The sequence below is a fragment of the Bactrocera oleae genome, chromosome 6, assembly GCF_042242935.1.
Source record: "Bactrocera oleae isolate idBacOlea1 chromosome 6, idBacOlea1, whole genome shotgun sequence".
NCBI classification, from domain to species: Eukaryota; Metazoa; Arthropoda; class Insecta; order Diptera; family Tephritidae; genus Bactrocera; species Bactrocera oleae.
The window spans coordinates 5,255,023-5,272,743 of NC_091540.1; the positions used below are offsets into that span (position 1 = coordinate 5,255,023).

Below are 17,721 nucleotides of genomic sequence, written 5' to 3' on the forward strand. Positions count from 1 at the left end.
CAATTATTTATGTATATAATTTTCAGATTTTTTTCAAACAAAATTTTATAATTTTTTATTTATTCTATAAAAGTCTTGATTTAGAAAAAAAAATGATTCTATAATTTAATAATTTTGGCCATTCATTTGAAAAAAAACCCCTCTTTGATACTTTTTGTCTAAAATATATATTTAATTTTTTGTATTTAATTATAAAATAATTAGGATATAGGTATACTATAATATTCTAAAGCCACAACATACTTATTTAATATTGTTATCCAATACTTTCACCTTTACCTTTCGAAACCGCTTAGCCTTTCACTTTTTAAAGATATTATTATTTTCTATTAAAAATTATTATTTATGTATGTATATATCGACTAACTAATTTGAATATCAAAAGTCTAAGAAAGTTATTAGAAAAGGCTTTAGTTCTATTGGCGAACGTGAGGGAATTCACAATTTTGGTTCTTTTCGATATAACGAGAGGCTTTTGGAAAAGATTTTTGGACCCCCTAAATATATATATATATATATTCCTTGACTTAATCTCGCTTTACAATTATAGAACGTTTTTTTCGCAACATCGAGAAGCTGTTGAATTTCTGATTTGAGTCCAAGACTCTATATATATTTTTCATTGACCTAATCTGGCTTTAGTAGTTTGTAGTTCCCCTGAAAATCAGTCGATACATATTTTTTCTATTGAATCACAGCATAATTGACAATTTTATACAAGCTTTAAATATTTTTTGACATACACTTCAATATATATCTATCTCAATACAGTATGATCTGATAGGTTCTGTAATTTATTTCCAGCGAATATGAATAAACATTACTTTACTGCGTTTTTCTCTCGTAAAGTTGTTTTCAGAGTCGATGTGGAAATCTTTTTCCGAAACAGCTGAAAAATTTGAATTTTCACACGATTTTCGTAGTTATAAATGTCAGCTAATGATCGAAAGTATAAAATGTTTGATAATAATTTCGATTTTTTAAGCCACTCTGAGGTGTAAATATTTTTAGGTAACCGCCATTTTGTCAAAAATCAAAATTTTGTATAGTCTTTTGATCTTTACCTGATTTAATCTATTGTATTATTAAAATGTTTTAATTTTTGGATTTGATTTAATTTTAAGCGGAAAAAACTATCTCACCGCTTGACAATTGTTTTCGGAGTTCCTTTTGTTGAACGGCTATGAAATCAAGAAAAATTAAAATTTTGAAAATGAATTGGCAATTATTTAAGCTACATTAAATTCTGTAAATGTACAGCATTTTTATTTATTTACTAAACTAAATATCTCTTCGAAAAAATTCACAAAACAAGGTGTTTTTCTGACTGGATTTCTGAGTGGCTATAACTTCTTGAGTTTTCTTATATAAAAATACACTCGAAATTTGTAGCTATTATATATTTCTTTTATAATCTTACCTCAGCCGTGATTTGTATCGAGATTCTCCTAATTAGATGTATAAAAATATATATAAATATCTTTTTCGCAAAGAGCTATGAATACTATAAGGCAATGGAAATTCCAGTCAACGAATGGCAGTAGCCACAAGACATCTTTTAATTTCGAAAAAAAAAAATGTTATCGAAAGGAAAAAATTATTCCTCTATTTTACCTATATTCAATTTTTTTTCTATAGTATCTAAAATTTACACTAGAAATCATAAAAAATGAAATGAAAGTATTTTTTTCTTTCACTCTTTACAAAAACATGCATTTATCGACATAGAGATAATAGTGATAGGCAAGAAATTTTTTAGAAATGCAGCTTAGTGTTCGAATGTGAATTGAGAAATGTAAGTGTGGTAGACATATCTTTGTGGTATATGTACACATATGTATTTAAAAAGTGGAAATGTAAGAATATGCAGTTTTTTGTGTAAGTGTGCGTGTATAAATATGTTTATATGTGTAAATGAAGGGAAGAATTGCTTATGACAATAGTTCATAGCACGTTAATAAATGGTATTACGATTAAGTACAACATTACGGGGGTATAATTACAGGGGCAGGGGCACATTCCATGGGACATAACAACAAGAACAACAATTAGAACAAGAAATGCGCATAAATTTATGTACATATATGTAGTAGAAACCTACATACATAAATATAACAATAAAATATACACGGCAATTTCTTAGTACAGAAACAACAAATTACTTAATATATAGAAATATATATTACATACTAAATATAGAAAGGACTACTAGAAGTGCAAAAATGCTGTGGGGTCAAAAGGGGTCGGTTGGTAGATCAGTCGAGCATGAATGTGGTAATTTATGCGTTAGAATTAATTAAATTTTTCTAGACAGGCTTGTTTGATGGCGTACTATTAAATACAGAATTTTAGGCGTGACCCGTTTGTAAAATAGAATTTTACGATTTTCGAGCTTCGAGTCATAAAAAAAAAATCGTGAAATTTGGATAAAAGCGGGCTGCCACTAAAATCTGAATTTGAATCTGAAAAAAGTAAGCAAATTTCGAATTTTTTTTTTCGGGAAAACAACGAAAAAATTGTAAATTATACTTAGAGGGCATCATGTTTACTATCCTATGTTTATAGCACTTGGTTTTATTTTATATACCAGAAGCTCGAGCGAAACGTGCAGTTTTATTTTATATTATCGGCTGCAAAAATGGTGGTCAGTTAACGAAAATTTTTATTTTTTTTGCTAAAAAATTTGCGCTTAAATATTTATAACAAATGAAATATGCAACACAAAAAATCCCACGTCTTTTACCAGATAAGCTTCTTCGAAAAACACTGTCACCCAGCAAAGAATTGTGGCGGTTATGTTACCTCAAGGTATACTCTTGCTAGAACCACAAAAAATGTTTTCTGCCGGAGAACACTATAATGCGGGCAGGGGATTCTATGAAAACATATATTTTTCAAATTAAAAAAAAAAAAAATTGTTTATAAACATGTATTTATATGGGTAGTAAAGTCCCCTAAACATAGTTTTGTTTTTTTTTTTTCGATGTCACCAGAAAAAAATAGTTTGAAGGTGACTTTTCGAAGTTACTGATTGGACCACGCATAAATTACCACATTAACAGTAAATACATATAGTAAAATTTAACGCAAGTTCACGAATCCATTCCAGGAGGGGTAAAATGCAAAACACAAAACCGGTGAAGAAAACAAAAAACACCAACATTTTGGTACAAACCTCAAGGTAAGGGGTGGGGGCGAGGCTACAGGTACAAGTACAGGGTGGAAGCATAAAGCAATAATGAAATTTATGTAGTTCTAAAACGCTGCTGCTGAAACCGGGGGCACTTTCTAAAGCAACTACGGAAAAACAACTAACTAGTGGAAAGGGGTTGATGGGCGGGGCTCATATGATGTGATTTCACACACCTCTTCAGCAAATGTGTGCGTGTGTGAACCACAAGCAAGCTAAATAGAGTTGGTTTTGGTGTAAGGTGGTAGAGGGCGGGGGAGGAAATTAAGGGGTGCGCATAAAATACCTGTATAGCGGCGATAGGGATTGTATTTTTTTATGATTTTGTGAAAAAGTTTTTATAAAATTTTAACCACAAAGATCACAGTAGAGCTTCCAAAACATTACTACTTTTTTTTAAAGTTTTTTTGTTTTTGGAAAATACGGTATATATCAAGCTTTGCGTCTACTTTTGGTTGGTTGTTTTTCTTTTGTTGTTGTTGTAGTAAACAAATGCAACTCACATCGGGTATATGCTGTAGATGATGGTGGGCCGGCACCGCTCCTTGCAAATGTGCCCCTTTCAAGAGAGGATCCGTCAAACCTGAGATACCAGCGTGTAGGCCACCGGCGGCCAAGGCCAGCGGAAATACGGGACATGTCTATTTTGTGTTGTAGTTCATTTTTGATTTGCATTAACAATTTTCATTTTGTTGCATTTGCATGGCCAATTTGAAGAGTTAGACAGGCGAGCGGGCAGATGTGGCAACGCCGCGTATTTTCGACGTTTGTTGTAGTAGTAGTAGTAATAGTAGTAGCAGAAGTTGGTTGGTGTTGGTGAGTGGTGGTAACGAATAGTAGTGATGGTAGTACATAGTAGTAGCAGTAGTTATTACATTTGTTGTTGTTGTTGTTTTTTGGTGAGTTAAACGATTTTTTTGTATTTGATTTTTGCACGATTTTTAACAACAATAAGAAAAGAATATAAAGAAAATATGTGTTGTAATTAAAAGAGATCTCTTGCCAGAATAAAGACATATATTTTTTCATAAAACAAGTCAGTTCTTCACTATCTAAGCGGTGTGGGTTCGGGGTTAACATTTATAAGAGTGGGTAAATAAATTAAACAATGTAGAAAAATTATTAGAGAGAGAGCGTAGGTCGGCGGTTCAACACAATGAGAAGTCATAAAGTATAGTATATATTATATATATGTACAAATCAGGTAAATTAAATCAAATCATATGCTATATAACTCAACTAAGGAGGAAATGATACGCAAATTCGTGTTTAATTATAAAATCAGAACCCAGTTACATATGTAGAGAGGCGAGAGTTGTAAGATACGGGGCATTTTCTTCAAGCTATCATGAATATGTATAAGACAATTGTTTTTCAATGCAACACATAGAGGTCAGGTCGGAGGATTTTTTTTTTGTTTAACGATATTCCTAGAAAGTAGTGCATGATTTGTCTCTGCGACTTTAGTAGGCTAATATAGGGAAATATTCCACCAAAGAGAGAATGTGATACTCAGGATTGGTGAGGGAGTTGATGGCCGGTTGGTTTTGCAAAGTGAGAAAAGCTACCCAGGTATGCAAACAAACAAATATACAAGAGATTGGCGACGCAATTTTTAGGTTATTATTGTAGTTTTAATAATAGTGGTAAGGTAGAGTTGAAATAGTACGCGAAGTTGTGGCATAGTTTTGAGTCTCGATGATAAGTTATGGTGTGGTGAAAAAAAAGATAAAGGTATAAAAAAAAAGATAAGGTATAATATGTTAGATTGTAATCAAAGAAATACCGGAAAATTTCTTTAAGAAATATGAGAAACTCACAATTATGCAATATAACGGTACAGAATTACTGTTAGTGTATTAGATTGTAAGACAACGAAATACTCGGAATTAAAAAAAAATAATAATACAGAGATTTAAAAAAAAATACTGGGATTTTTAAAAAAATAATACTGGTTTAAAAAAAAGAGATATAAGGAATTTACAAGTTTTTTCAAAATGATTATGAAGAAGAAACATTTTAGGTTTAAGAAGAGAAAATATTGTTTTAACTATGAAAAATAACTTTTCAGTTAAATAGTGGGAAATTTTCTATGACGTGTTTCAGCGTACAAAAATGATATTTAAGGTTTGAATATGATACGAAAAACGTTTTAACTCGTGAATAATATTTTTTCCTAATAATAGGGGGAATTTTTTAAATAGTTAGAATTAGGCACTTTCATCGAATAATTGACGAAATGCTTTAAGACTATGTGAAGTAAGGTTATAAACCCAAATGAGCTATTGAGAATGAAATAGCTGCCTAAGGCAGTCAAAAGGAGCTATTTTAGGTAAAATATAAATAATAATATATTATTTATAAGAAAGCATTATAACTATATAATAGTTTGAATCAGTTGAAATAATCAAAGAGTGCAATAATAAAGTAATGTTAACTTATGGAAATAATTTTAGAACTGTGTTAAAATTTTTAACTCTAATCTATCTATTACAAAATTACCAAAGCGGAACTTTTAGAATGGTAGTTAGTGTAGAACGGATAAAAAGTATTTACTATAATTAATACTGGGATTAATTTTTAAGATGATTTTTTGGATGAAAATTTTTTAAAATCTTATAGAGTTAGAAAAATATGATTTTGTTTTTATTTTTATTAATTTTATATATTAAATATAAGTATTGACAATTTGACCTTAACGTACGGCAGATTATATATTTTTTCCTAAGCCTATGTTTTAAAAAAAGGGAAATTTCAATAATTTAAGACAAGGAAACCATTATTCGAAAATTAATGCTGGTAGTATTTGTAAAAATAGTGGTAATTTTGATAAAAACAAATAATGAAAATTTACAAATGTAACAACTTTTAGGGCATTTTAGCTGAATATACACATTTCCGGTTCCCAAACTTGATTAAAGCATTTTACAAAGCGCTAATTTGATTGAAATGTTTATATGAACGACTAAGAACTCAGCCCCGCAGGCAGGAGCAATATACTATGGATTGGGCAAGAGCTAAAACACGCAGAATACTTTACGAATCGATACGAATGTGGAAAAGTGGGGACAATGTTGAACAGAGAACGAGTGGAGTTAGGGGGTTGTCGCTCACTGGCGTAATACGATACTAACGAAGGAGATATTTTGGTGAGAAGCGAATCAGAAAGGACAGTCATGGCTAAGAGGAGAGAATATGGTAGACTAACAGCTTTCATGTGAGACTGCAAAAAAAAACAAAAAAAAAAAAATAAGGTCAGTAGTAGTTAAGTCATGGACGTTGTGAAATCATTTGCTGTAAGTGGAGTGTGTTTTGTGCTGTTTTGTCAATTATCTAAAGGTACTGTATAGATAAATATGGTATGTGTTGTATATGGTAAGGTCGGTGTGAAAAGTAACGGTATTGGAGTAATTTTTATTTATGTTTTAATATATTAAAAAGGTTTTATTTTTATTATTTTTAAATTTTGTAGAGATTTCGTATGGCTACAGATGGTTTGAAAAGAAAAATGGTTAATTTTATAATACTTGAGATATTTGCGAGTGAGGGCTCGGGCAGGTAAATATATTGTATAACAATTAATTTATTTATGCTTGAATGCATATTCAAGTTAAAAATGTAATTTTTTTTATTTATTTACTTTTTATTTGGTGATAAAATAAGATGTAGCTAAAAATGTTAAATATTTATTTATAATAAAAAATATATATTGAATTGAGGGTCTACTAAGTATAGTTAACACTGAACGAAATAAACGGATGGAAAACGTGGGAAAACCGCTTTATAAAAAATTTTTTAGGTAGTATACATTGCTTGAAGAACTGATGAGAACGTACTGCGTCTTTGGCTGCGTAAATGAGCAATTTACTAACAAAAATTAGAGGCACACACCTTTATGTAGGCAGGTTATAGGCTGTTTCGGTATGGAGGTATATGTATGAATTATTAATAATTTTTTTTTTTTTTTTGTAAATAGAATTTATTGAAAGGTACGAGGTTTAATGGTTTTGTATTTAAACTTTTGCGTAAAAATTCATTTTATATAAATTTTATTTTTTTAATAATTATTTTAAGGGTATTATAGTGGCACAAAAACAAAATAAACACAAGTAGTGATTGGGTTGTAGTAGTAAACTGAGTATACACATACTTTCCAACACTGCGCACGAGCCCTCGTGCTAATGAGTAGCAGTTCTGCATTTTCAGTTAGAGCTATTTAAACAGTACTTAAATTTCCCTGCGGGCCCCAAAATAAGTAGACGAGTAGAACGAAAGCAGAATAAATGGGGTCGTGAGCTGTATATCCGTTTCGTTTTTTTTGTTTTTTTGACTTTGTTACTTTCTAGTAGACCTTGTGAGTGAATCAAGCACTGCCAAGACGATCGCTTTCTTTATATAGATATATATATATATTTTTTTTTCTCTCTCTCTCTCTCTCTCTCTCAACCAATCCTTGTTACACATTCTGCGGTGGCATAACATTTTCATTTTGAAAATTTTCTGTATTGATTGTGTAGTTTTGTTTTGATTCTTTATAAGTGATTTAATATAAAGCCTCTAAAGTCTTGTTATTCTGTTTCATATACATATATATATATATTTTGATATTGGTGAGACAGGCTTTTTGTTCTTACACTAGCGAGCGAACGAACAAGCGACAAAGTAACGACGTTGAACTTATCCTAAGAGAAAGTGCAGAAAATATTAAACAAAATACAAAAAAGAAAAAAATATAAGTAATCAAAAATATGCTTACAGTTTATATATATATATAAAATGCTTTCTTTTTGTAGTAAATACATAGCAAATTTGTTTAGATGGCAATGCCTACAGATATTGGGTGTACAAGTGGAGATTAGGTTTGAAATACAGGGTTATTAATAACATTAGAGGAACAAAATAGTGGAGACGAGTTGATAGGTGGTGATCTCAAAGCAATGCGGACCAGCGAGTAAAATTTGGCAGATTTTAAATAATAATTAGGAGAAGACTTTTTTATGCTTCTGAGCGAGCAGTTTTGAAAAGCTTTTTAACTCAAATTTATTGATATGCTGGGCTGAAAGTAACCTATGTTACTATGTGAGAGTTTATAAGGTTCGAAGAGCACATTTTCAATGCGTATGACTTGATGGCTTTGCAACAAAACTTACAAAATGAGAGGCCAATCAGTCAGGACTACTTTAAAAATGCGTTGTAAATGTATTTGGAGAGCCACAAACAACTGGCGACTCACGCAGCTCCATCGTTGCTTGCTGGGAGATGTCTTCGTTAAGAAAAATTGAACCACGAATCTCGTAATTATAATCAAGCTCTCTATGTCCTTTGTCCTATCTAATGTCCTTTTTTAATTGAAAACTTGTTTATATCCATAAATATAAATAAACTGACAGCATTGCTTTTCAATCCGACAGATATTATGTTAGTAAAGGCTTAGTATATTCTTTTAAAAAACAAAACGAGAGATTGGTCATTTTTGCAATGGCATTTTTGAATAAAACAGAGTTAATATGAAAATATTAAAACAAAGAGAGTTAAAAAAATATTGAAAAGTGCTTTTATATAAATTTTTACACACTTCTCTTTACTCTTAAGTTGATCAAATTAAATTATATACACTAACTAAAACTAAGTTTGTTTATGGTAGTGGTTCGAGGGCAGTGGTGGCAGGAAGCAAAAATTCATAGAAATAAAAATAGAAGATATTAAAACAAATCGAAAAAAAGTACAAGCGCACAGAATTCTCACATTGTAAGTGAACATAAGTCAATAGAGATAGAAGGGGGACGGAGAGCGAAGCTAAGTAAAGTGGGTGTACAGTTGAGAGTATAACAAGAGTGGATAGCAAAATGGAGCGAAGCGAAGTAATAACATTATTATATGAATAAACGTATGATAGCAAAAGTTGTGGAGAACTTGTGAAGATTCAGAAAATAAAAAAATTTATATACTCGTATGTATATAATATATAGTATACATTTGTATGTATGTGTATAAATAGTAGGCAAAGCAAAAATTTAGTTGACAAAGTAAATTTGTAATGAACAAATGAAGAGCACAAAAATGTAATAAGAGTAAATTGTGGAGCGTAATGAACAGTAAAAAAGATGAAGAAGAGGTGGAAGAAAAGCTGAAAAGTAAACTTAAAAAAAATAATAAAAATAGAGCAGGCACTTATTTGCTAAGAAAATACGCAGACGACGAGGAATTTAATTTTATTTGACTGGCGCATATGGCAGACAGCCGAGGCTGTAGAGCTGACACACAGACAGTAAAAACAAGGTATGTGAGTAAAAGAAAAAGTTATGAAGAATACGTAGTGACATGAAGGTAAAAATACATTAAAAAAATAATAATAAAAAATGGTGGCAAAAAAATTCAAAAAAAAATTGTAAAAACTAAATAAAAAAATAACAAATAGAAAAATTAAAAGAAAAACATTGAAAAAAATGTTAAAAAACCAAAAAAAAAAAATAAAAAAAACCATATTGATATAAAATAAGTAGTGATATGAAAGTAAAAATATATTTGAAAATAAAATTAATAAATGGTGACAAAAAAATTCAAAAAAATATTCACAAAAAATTAGAAAAAATCTATATATATATATACATATAATATAATTATAACAAATTAAAAGAAAAATATTGGCAAAAATGGGCAACAAATATCAAAAACCAAATAGAAAAAATTTAAATAAACGATATACACATAAAAATATATAAAAAAAAAGAAAAAATAAATAAAAAGAAAAAATAAAACATATATAAAAAATTAAAGAAACAAGGAACCAAAAAAAAGATTAATTAACAAACAAAAAAAAAATAATAATTAACTACAAAAAAAACCAAATAAAAATTAATTAAAAAAAAAATAAAAAAAAAACTACAAAAAAAAAAAATTTAAACAAAAACAAGACATAATTAAAAAATAAAAGAAAACCAAAAATAATAAAAACTAAAAATTAATTAAAAATATATGTGGAAAAGTTGAGCAACATAATTCCAAAAAAATAAATTTTAAAAATAATATGGTGAATGGCATACACCAAAGTACATACACCCATACATAGATATTAAAGTAATATATGTATGCATGAATGTACATATGTATATATGCGTATGTGAGTTGAGCGTGTGGCATAAATTTACAGACATAGAAATAAATATGGTATTAAGTGTATAAGTAGACAGGATAATTGTAAATAGTATGCGCTTATGTATGTCTGAGACTGCAACACACAGGCAACTAGCGCACGCACACAGGCGCAATATGCTTAGTGCCACACCACATGCTACCCATAAAGAACCGATTAATTGGGTGTCGGGTCAGAAGCAGTGTGGCACAGCAGTGGTAAGCATGAACACATATGTGCGTGTCCGTATGGGCAGGCGCATTATTGCTATTATCACAGGTGTTTCATTGTATATGTGTATGTATATTATGTATGTGTTACTTGAAGATTTCCTTTAACATAGGTGTAAATATATATATGTATGCATATATAGATATATATATGTATGGGTAAGCATGCATAGATGTGCGGTTAGTTTACCTCTTGTGCGGGTACAGCATAGTTGCCTTGTATGGTATAGGCTTGTCCGTTTGCCAAAATGACTGGTCCAGATACTTGCGGTTTTGGCCGATACGGTATGGTGGCGCCCCTTGGTGGTGACTGTTGGTCCAATTGTTGTTGTTATAGTAGATGAATTACACAAACGTGTGTTTAGAAAATAGGTAAATTTAATTAAACTGGGCAAAGTGCAGTGGCGCAAACACACACACCTAACATATACATATATACATACTAACTGAAATGGGAGCCCATATGTATGTTAGCATGTTAGCTTGTATAGAATGAACTGTGTGCTTGTTTGCGTCTTGCAACTCTGCCAGCCAGCCAGCAATTTAATTCAATACTCACCTCCAGCATAACGAGACAAATCTGATAGATGCATTGGGTTATTTGCTCGGCAGTGCCGCTCAAAGTGACGGCACGCTCTGTTGAATTTGGCAACATTTCGCTGGCAACCTGAATCGAACAGCCAGTGGATTGACGTATCTCCTTGATTTTTGAGCCACTTTTGCCTGCACACACGGCCAGGAGACAAGCGAGCACAGCAGAAGAATAGCAAAATAAAAAATAAAAAAAAACAAGAAAAAGGAGTAAAGAGATATTTCAATTACATTAGTGTAAATTGTGCTGGATACAAGTATAAGTGTGTGTTTAAGTATTTGTTTTTTTGTGTTTTTTTACCAATTAACGATCCACATTGACTGGCGGGCACAATTAAACGTATTGGTATTTGAGTTTTGCCAACCTTGCCAACATCACTGAACTGTGAGCACCACTAAAAAGAATTGTATGTATTAAATATGCAAACAAGTTTTAGCTTAGTCAGTAAAGAGTGGTGGGTGGGCTATGCTGAGATTAATTTATATGTGTATGTCATTGCTACTATATTTGTGTGTGTGTCGTTTGATGTAAACGCAATTAAAATCAACTTTATTGGCGTTGAAAGTTTAAAACGCATTCGAGGCAACATTTTTGAAATATTGAATTAACAAATATTTAGAAATTACATAAAGAAATTTAAGTGAATAAATTTAAATTTAATTTAAATTTAAAAAAATTTGTTTTTATGGGAAAGAGAAATTATTGAAAAAAGGTTAAGCAAAAAATTAAAAAAAATTTCAAATATTTTTAATAAAATTATTACTGAACTGAATTTTAGTAAAAAAATTTAATAATTTTTCATACATTTTCAGTAGTGAAAATCAAACTAAAAGCAAGAAAGAACGAAACTATAAATCCTTCCTAGTTGTATTTCTTATGGCATTATAGCGTAAAAATCTTTATCTTCTTTTATCTTGATTAGACAGTTTGTATCTCAGCTGTATGCTGTAGTCGTCCGATCTGCACGATATGTTTGGAGATAATAGTGTTGCTTTGAACAATAATTTATGCCAAATTTTGTGAAGATATCTTGAAAATAAAAAACGTTTTACATGTAAGGACTTTATTTTGAACGTATCTCAAAAATTCAGGGAATTATACCCTCGAATGACTTGGTTAAATCAACTCAGCTCGTTATTTTGATCATTTATATATATATATATTGTATTGCGGCTCTAACTTTATATATCCCGTTCAGGGTATAGATATTATTTTATTTAATTTTTAATATATTTTCAGTAGTTAAAACAAAACTTTAAGCAATGCTTGGAGTTTTCTAAGCTTAAATTTCTATTTTTTTTTTAAGATTTTATGTACATAAACAAAAAAAAATGTTTTTTTAAGATTTTATGTACACCAACAAAAAATAAATGTTTTTTTTTTAAATTTAATGGAAAAAGCAAATTGGGCCTCCCAGAAATAATATACAAATAAAAAAATATATATATTTAAATTAAAAAAATGTCTGTAAAATATTTTAAAAATAACTAACTTTTACCAACCACTCTTTCTTTTTCCAGACATTAAAATCTATCTACATTACCTCTTCAAACTTCTTTGTGATGAGCGTGAACGCCGAGAAGATCGCGCTGGTCGTGCCCGACACAGTGACAATGCGCTCCGGGCATGAACCATCCGAGATGTTGATCTTTGCGCCAGACTATGCCGATGAAAATGTGACGAAAGACATTTGGAAATATAAAATAATAATAATTTATATAAACATCAAATAAAAAATAGTTAATAAAATTACCTCCTCACGAAATCTGTTCACAATCTCGCCCTTTTTGCCAATAATGCTGCCGACCTCCTGCAAATAAGAGTAAAATACAACATCAATAAAGGTTTTTGTAAATCAGCAAGGATAAACAACGAAATTCAATTACAATTATATGACAAAATGACGCTTAATATTTTTGTTTTTATATAAACAATTATTTCCGATAAATAACCGAGTTATTTGCTTGTGTCAAAGCGGTTATGGAATGTGAATTTTGTGGTTTCGTTGGGCATATGCGCTTGCATTGTATGCGGCTGTTGCATAAGTTTCCGTATGCTAGGCGTATTTTGAGCTGTTGCCGAACCAAAATCAACAAATCACAACAATTTTGTGTATTGCTGATGCGCCACAATAGATAAAAGTTCAATTTTAGCTTATAAAACATGTGACAACTATGTTAGGTATATTTTTGAAATATAATAAATATGTATTTATTTATATAATGTGTAAATAAATTATTTCGGACTGCACAAGTTTTGCGTGAACGTGCAATGGAATGCACTTTGAAAGTTTAGTTTTGGGAAGTTTATTATACAAATATACATATATACCATAGATTTGTTCAAGCCCGTTTGGAATAATATTAGAGGTTCTGAGTTACTAGAAACATGAAAGGCAATTTTTTAGGCAATTTTAAAAAAAAAGTTCGAAATATGTTATTTTAATACAAAAAAAAAAAAAAGGGAAAATTTTTCCCAAAATTCATAAACTAGGCATATATGTACATAAAATCAACAAATTTTGTACAATCTCTGCTTAACATGTATAAAAAATAGACAGTAAAAATCGTCGAGATCGCAATTGCCAATACAGCCGAACGTTCAAAAATTATATTTTTGGTTATAATTTTTGGAAATTTACTGCTACTAACAACACATTTTGTGCTATATTTACTTATGATGAGTAGGAAAGGTATACCGAAAATCGTCAAAATTGAACGAGTGAAACACATACCGCCCATACAAACGCTTGTTCCAAAACGACATTTTTTGTTATAACTTCTGGAATTATACTGTTGCAAGCACCAAAATTTGTGAAATCTTTACTTGTGACTTGCGAACTTAGAAAATGCACAGCTAAAACCACTAAAATCGGTTGTATAGAAACTATAGCCTACATACAACCCATGGTTCAGATATTCAAATTTGTTACTTGAAATTTTTTCCAACAAGGCAGGTACTCGTTGTTACCAGCATATAAACACAATACCTCACTTGTGCACGCTTGCTCCTATACCTGCATTGAAATTCCATTGTGTGTACGTTGGTTAAGAGTTGTCGGTGCAAATATTTTGACTAGAATTTTGTTGAAAATTTTAAACAAAATTCACATGCAGCGCTGGCGACATAAAAATTCAGTTTGTGGAAATAACTAGCATGGTTTGCTTCTCAGTTACGGCAGTAACACTAGCAAATCTAACAAAAGCTATGTCTATATGTGTGGTGATAGATAACCACAAATTCTACCACTCGGTGTATAGCATACAAACTGGAGGTGAAACTTATAAATTTCTTTATTTTCTCTCTTCCCCGGTGTCTGCTAACATTAGTTTGCACTTGGACATATTTTTACAAAGTTAGCAACTTGTGGTTGCAAATAAATTTTAATGAGGAGTTTTACGGAAATAATATATGGTTTTTATATAAATGAAAAGTTAATAAAAGCTTTCCGAAAATTCTTTAGCAACTAATTAGATTAAGTTAAAATCACGCTGTGGTTAACACTGCGTATACGTAGCATGCTTATTAGTAAGTTTGAGGCAGCAAAAATTTTGGAGGACAGTGCGTATACGTAACTTGATTGAAAATATGTTTCGCGTTATGTACGAGTATATTGTGCCACAGTCCAATATATGTATGGTATGTAGTCCATATGTCGCCGAAATTACAATAAGGAAAGTGGAAGATCTTTAGTGTATGGGACCACGCGCCTTTTGGTCACTTAATATGGCAAAGTTTATTGACTCTATACTATAGTTTTCTTGATTTTCTCTCAATTTAGTCTAAAACACCACATACAAGAAAAAACGTTGACGCCGGCTGCATCGAAGCTATAATACTCTTCACAGTTCTATGTTTAATAGCATAAAAGGGTATACAAATGTCATTATCTTGATTTTGATCGTTCAATAATTCATGTGAAATTTCGTGAAGATATCTTGCCAAATAAAAAAGTTTTCCATACCAGAACTTGATTTTGATCGTTCAGTTTTAATGGCAGCTATATGCTATAGTGGTCCGATATTGGCGTTTTCGACAAATAAACAGCTCCTTGTGTAGAAAAGAAGGTGCGCAAAATTTCAGAGCGATATCTCAAAAACTGAGCGACTAGTGTCACCTTAATGTCTCTTAGAAGAAGTTCTAAATTTCAATTATCATATTGAAAATAAGTTCGATGAGCAGTTGTGGTTTTCAAAATAGGCGTAATAACGTTAAATAAATTCTATAATTATACTTCATTCATTATATTTTATTAATATTTGACAGCAGTTTCCAGCTTATTTCGCATCGGTTTATACATTTTGTTGACATAAAACGAAATAACTTTGCAACCAAATTACTTTTGGAACACTTGCAACCACACACACACAGAGGAAAACTTTACACCACAAACCTTACTCATTTCTTCTAATTAATTAAAATAATCCACACCGGTTTTAACCTCAATTCAGGAGAAATTTGTAATGAAATTAAAATTCGACTGGGATCCATGCGCTTTATGTGAACCAATTAAATTATGGTAGGTTACGTTTAGAGCTAGATTAAAAATCTCAATTCAATTGAAAACAACAACAATTGTAAACAAATACCTACACCACGCGCATGCTAACTACTTCCGAGCTCTTAACTCAACCAAAACGTAATTAATTCACTAATTTTCATTTAACACTCCCACAAATTTTCTATTTGTTGTGGAAAAATGGCGGCGGCTTATGCGGAATCATGCCTACATATATATGTATAAGAAAGAGTATGTTTGTATGCCTACGAAAAAGTGTGTAGGTTTATGAAAAAGTATATATATACATATATATTTGTTAAGTCTATGTGAACAACAGCTGACTAAAATCAGTATGCTGTCATTGCCGTTGTTGCAGACTTTTCGAGTGTTTGTCGAGCCTGAAGCGATAACTTCTGTGGGTCGCTGACAAACTTGTTAGATGTGAGGGTGAGAGAATTTTCAAAATTTTTATACACCTTACATTGTTTTTGAATGACAGCCACTTTACCTACCTTTACTTTACCTACATTGTTTTTGTGGCATACGTAATTGAAATATTGAATAACCGTAACGGAAATGCACTGGTTTTGATTTTATATTTGAAAAGCAACCCCGTAGGAAAATTTATGCAAGCTTACGAAACAAAATAAAAATAAATTTGAATAGAAAAATATTTAGTTACAGCCGAATTTAATGCAATTGGCTGCAAAATGCACTTTTGCTCGAGATTTATGAACAATGATATGGTACTAATAGCACTAGTTTCGAACAGGCCCGAAAAGACACACTTAATATGGTGGCTGCACACAGTTAAAACAGATTTTAGTAATTAGCGACGTGAACCACGTATATTTGGAGCCTACGGATACTGATATGGTACAAATCGAACTACGCCGAGTACACAAATTTAATACTATAGCTTCTCCGAGGAGTTAGAGTAAATTTTTTGTAACTGTCGATGAGATACACATATATTTGAAGCTAACAGTTACCGATATGAGTTACTGATAATCGCCTAGTTTCAACCTAGTCCGAAATAAACCATACTTTTAATTGTTTCCTGTATTAGTTGGACGACGAGTTGAAGACGAGTATGCACAGTTACGGAATAAAGTAGTTTCAAACTGGCCCGAAAACAACCTAATTGCTTCTCAGCGAACTTAACCTAACTGAAATTTTTTTTGGTCTAGAAAAAGTGTTTTTTTTTGTTAAAAATGTATTAGCTTTAAAAGGTTGTACCTACTTGCAAGTCAGAGAAAATGCTTCTGTGATTTTTTTTTTGTTTAAAAAGGCATTTTATTTAATAAATAAAAAATTAAATTAAATTACTTTAATATTAGTTTTGAAAAATTTTGGATTCTCTCGATCCAGCACCCGATATGCAGGAGGACCTCCGAAAAAAGGTGTCTGGCCAAATCTAAAAACCAAAATTTTGTATTATTACTATAGATGAATACAGGTAATGAGCAAAGGACTAGCCAAAATTAGCTTAGAATTTGAATCTAAAGGTCTTAAATTTCCTACAGGGACTTTTATAGTTCTTTTATGAAAAAATGTCTGTATGTTTGTATTTATGTTTGTTTTGTAAAGGATTTTGCTGCTGCTCTTTAGTACTTTTAATTGCTTTTCATTTCAGACCTTTTCTTGCCTCAGCTATTATTCTGTTTGTTTATGCATATTTCTACCGCAGAGAGATTTCGAGAAAACTAGCTTAGTACAGCAACAGCAAATTCTTATGTTTGCATAAGAAAGGTTGGAAAAGGCATAAATTTGAAAGCCACTCTCTTAGCGGCTTAAAGCAGACGGCAAACAATGAATTGACTCTCGAAATGGCAGAAATGTACAATACATAGTATATTGAAATACAAAAATTGGCAATTATGATGAAATTCTGGGGGATTTTGAGATTTCAAAGTGATTGTGGATGGCTTTGATGGTTTACATAACAGGCGTGGAGTTTTCGGAAGTATTTTTTAAGAGTTTGAGAGATTAATGAAAATGAAAACTGAATGAATGAAAATGAAACTAGAAGTCGCAGTAAAAACTTTTAAATTATAATTTTGGTATTTATTTAAA

At 30.9% G+C, this 17,721-nt stretch overlaps 1 protein-coding gene across 19 annotated transcripts in view; it reads right to left on the reverse strand.

The window, feature by feature from the left end:
* The window catches only part of mub (poly(rC)-binding protein mub), a 156,437-nt gene that overhangs the window by 16,278 nt on the left and 122,438 nt on the right, over window positions 1-17,721 (reverse strand). For 9 of the 19 annotated variants that reach the window (XM_070111535.1, XM_036358147.2, XM_036358146.2 and 6 more), the window contains 6 exons: window positions 12,898-12,954; window positions 12,688-12,804; window positions 11,445-11,538; window positions 11,112-11,275; window positions 10,743-10,862; window positions 3,694-3,831 (listed from right to left, as the gene is read on the reverse strand). In XM_070111535.1, coding sequence (XP_069967636.1) covers window positions 3,694-3,831; window positions 10,743-10,862; window positions 11,112-11,275; window positions 11,445-11,538; window positions 12,688-12,804; window positions 12,898-12,954 — 690 coding nt within the window. Of the gene's footprint in view, window positions 1-3,693; window positions 3,832-7,340; window positions 7,745-10,742; window positions 10,863-11,111; window positions 11,276-11,444; window positions 11,539-12,687; window positions 12,805-12,897; window positions 12,955-17,721 lie in introns of those variants that run through there. The other 10 variants (XM_070111536.1, XM_070111533.1, XM_070111532.1 and 7 more) reach the window with 4 other exon arrangements.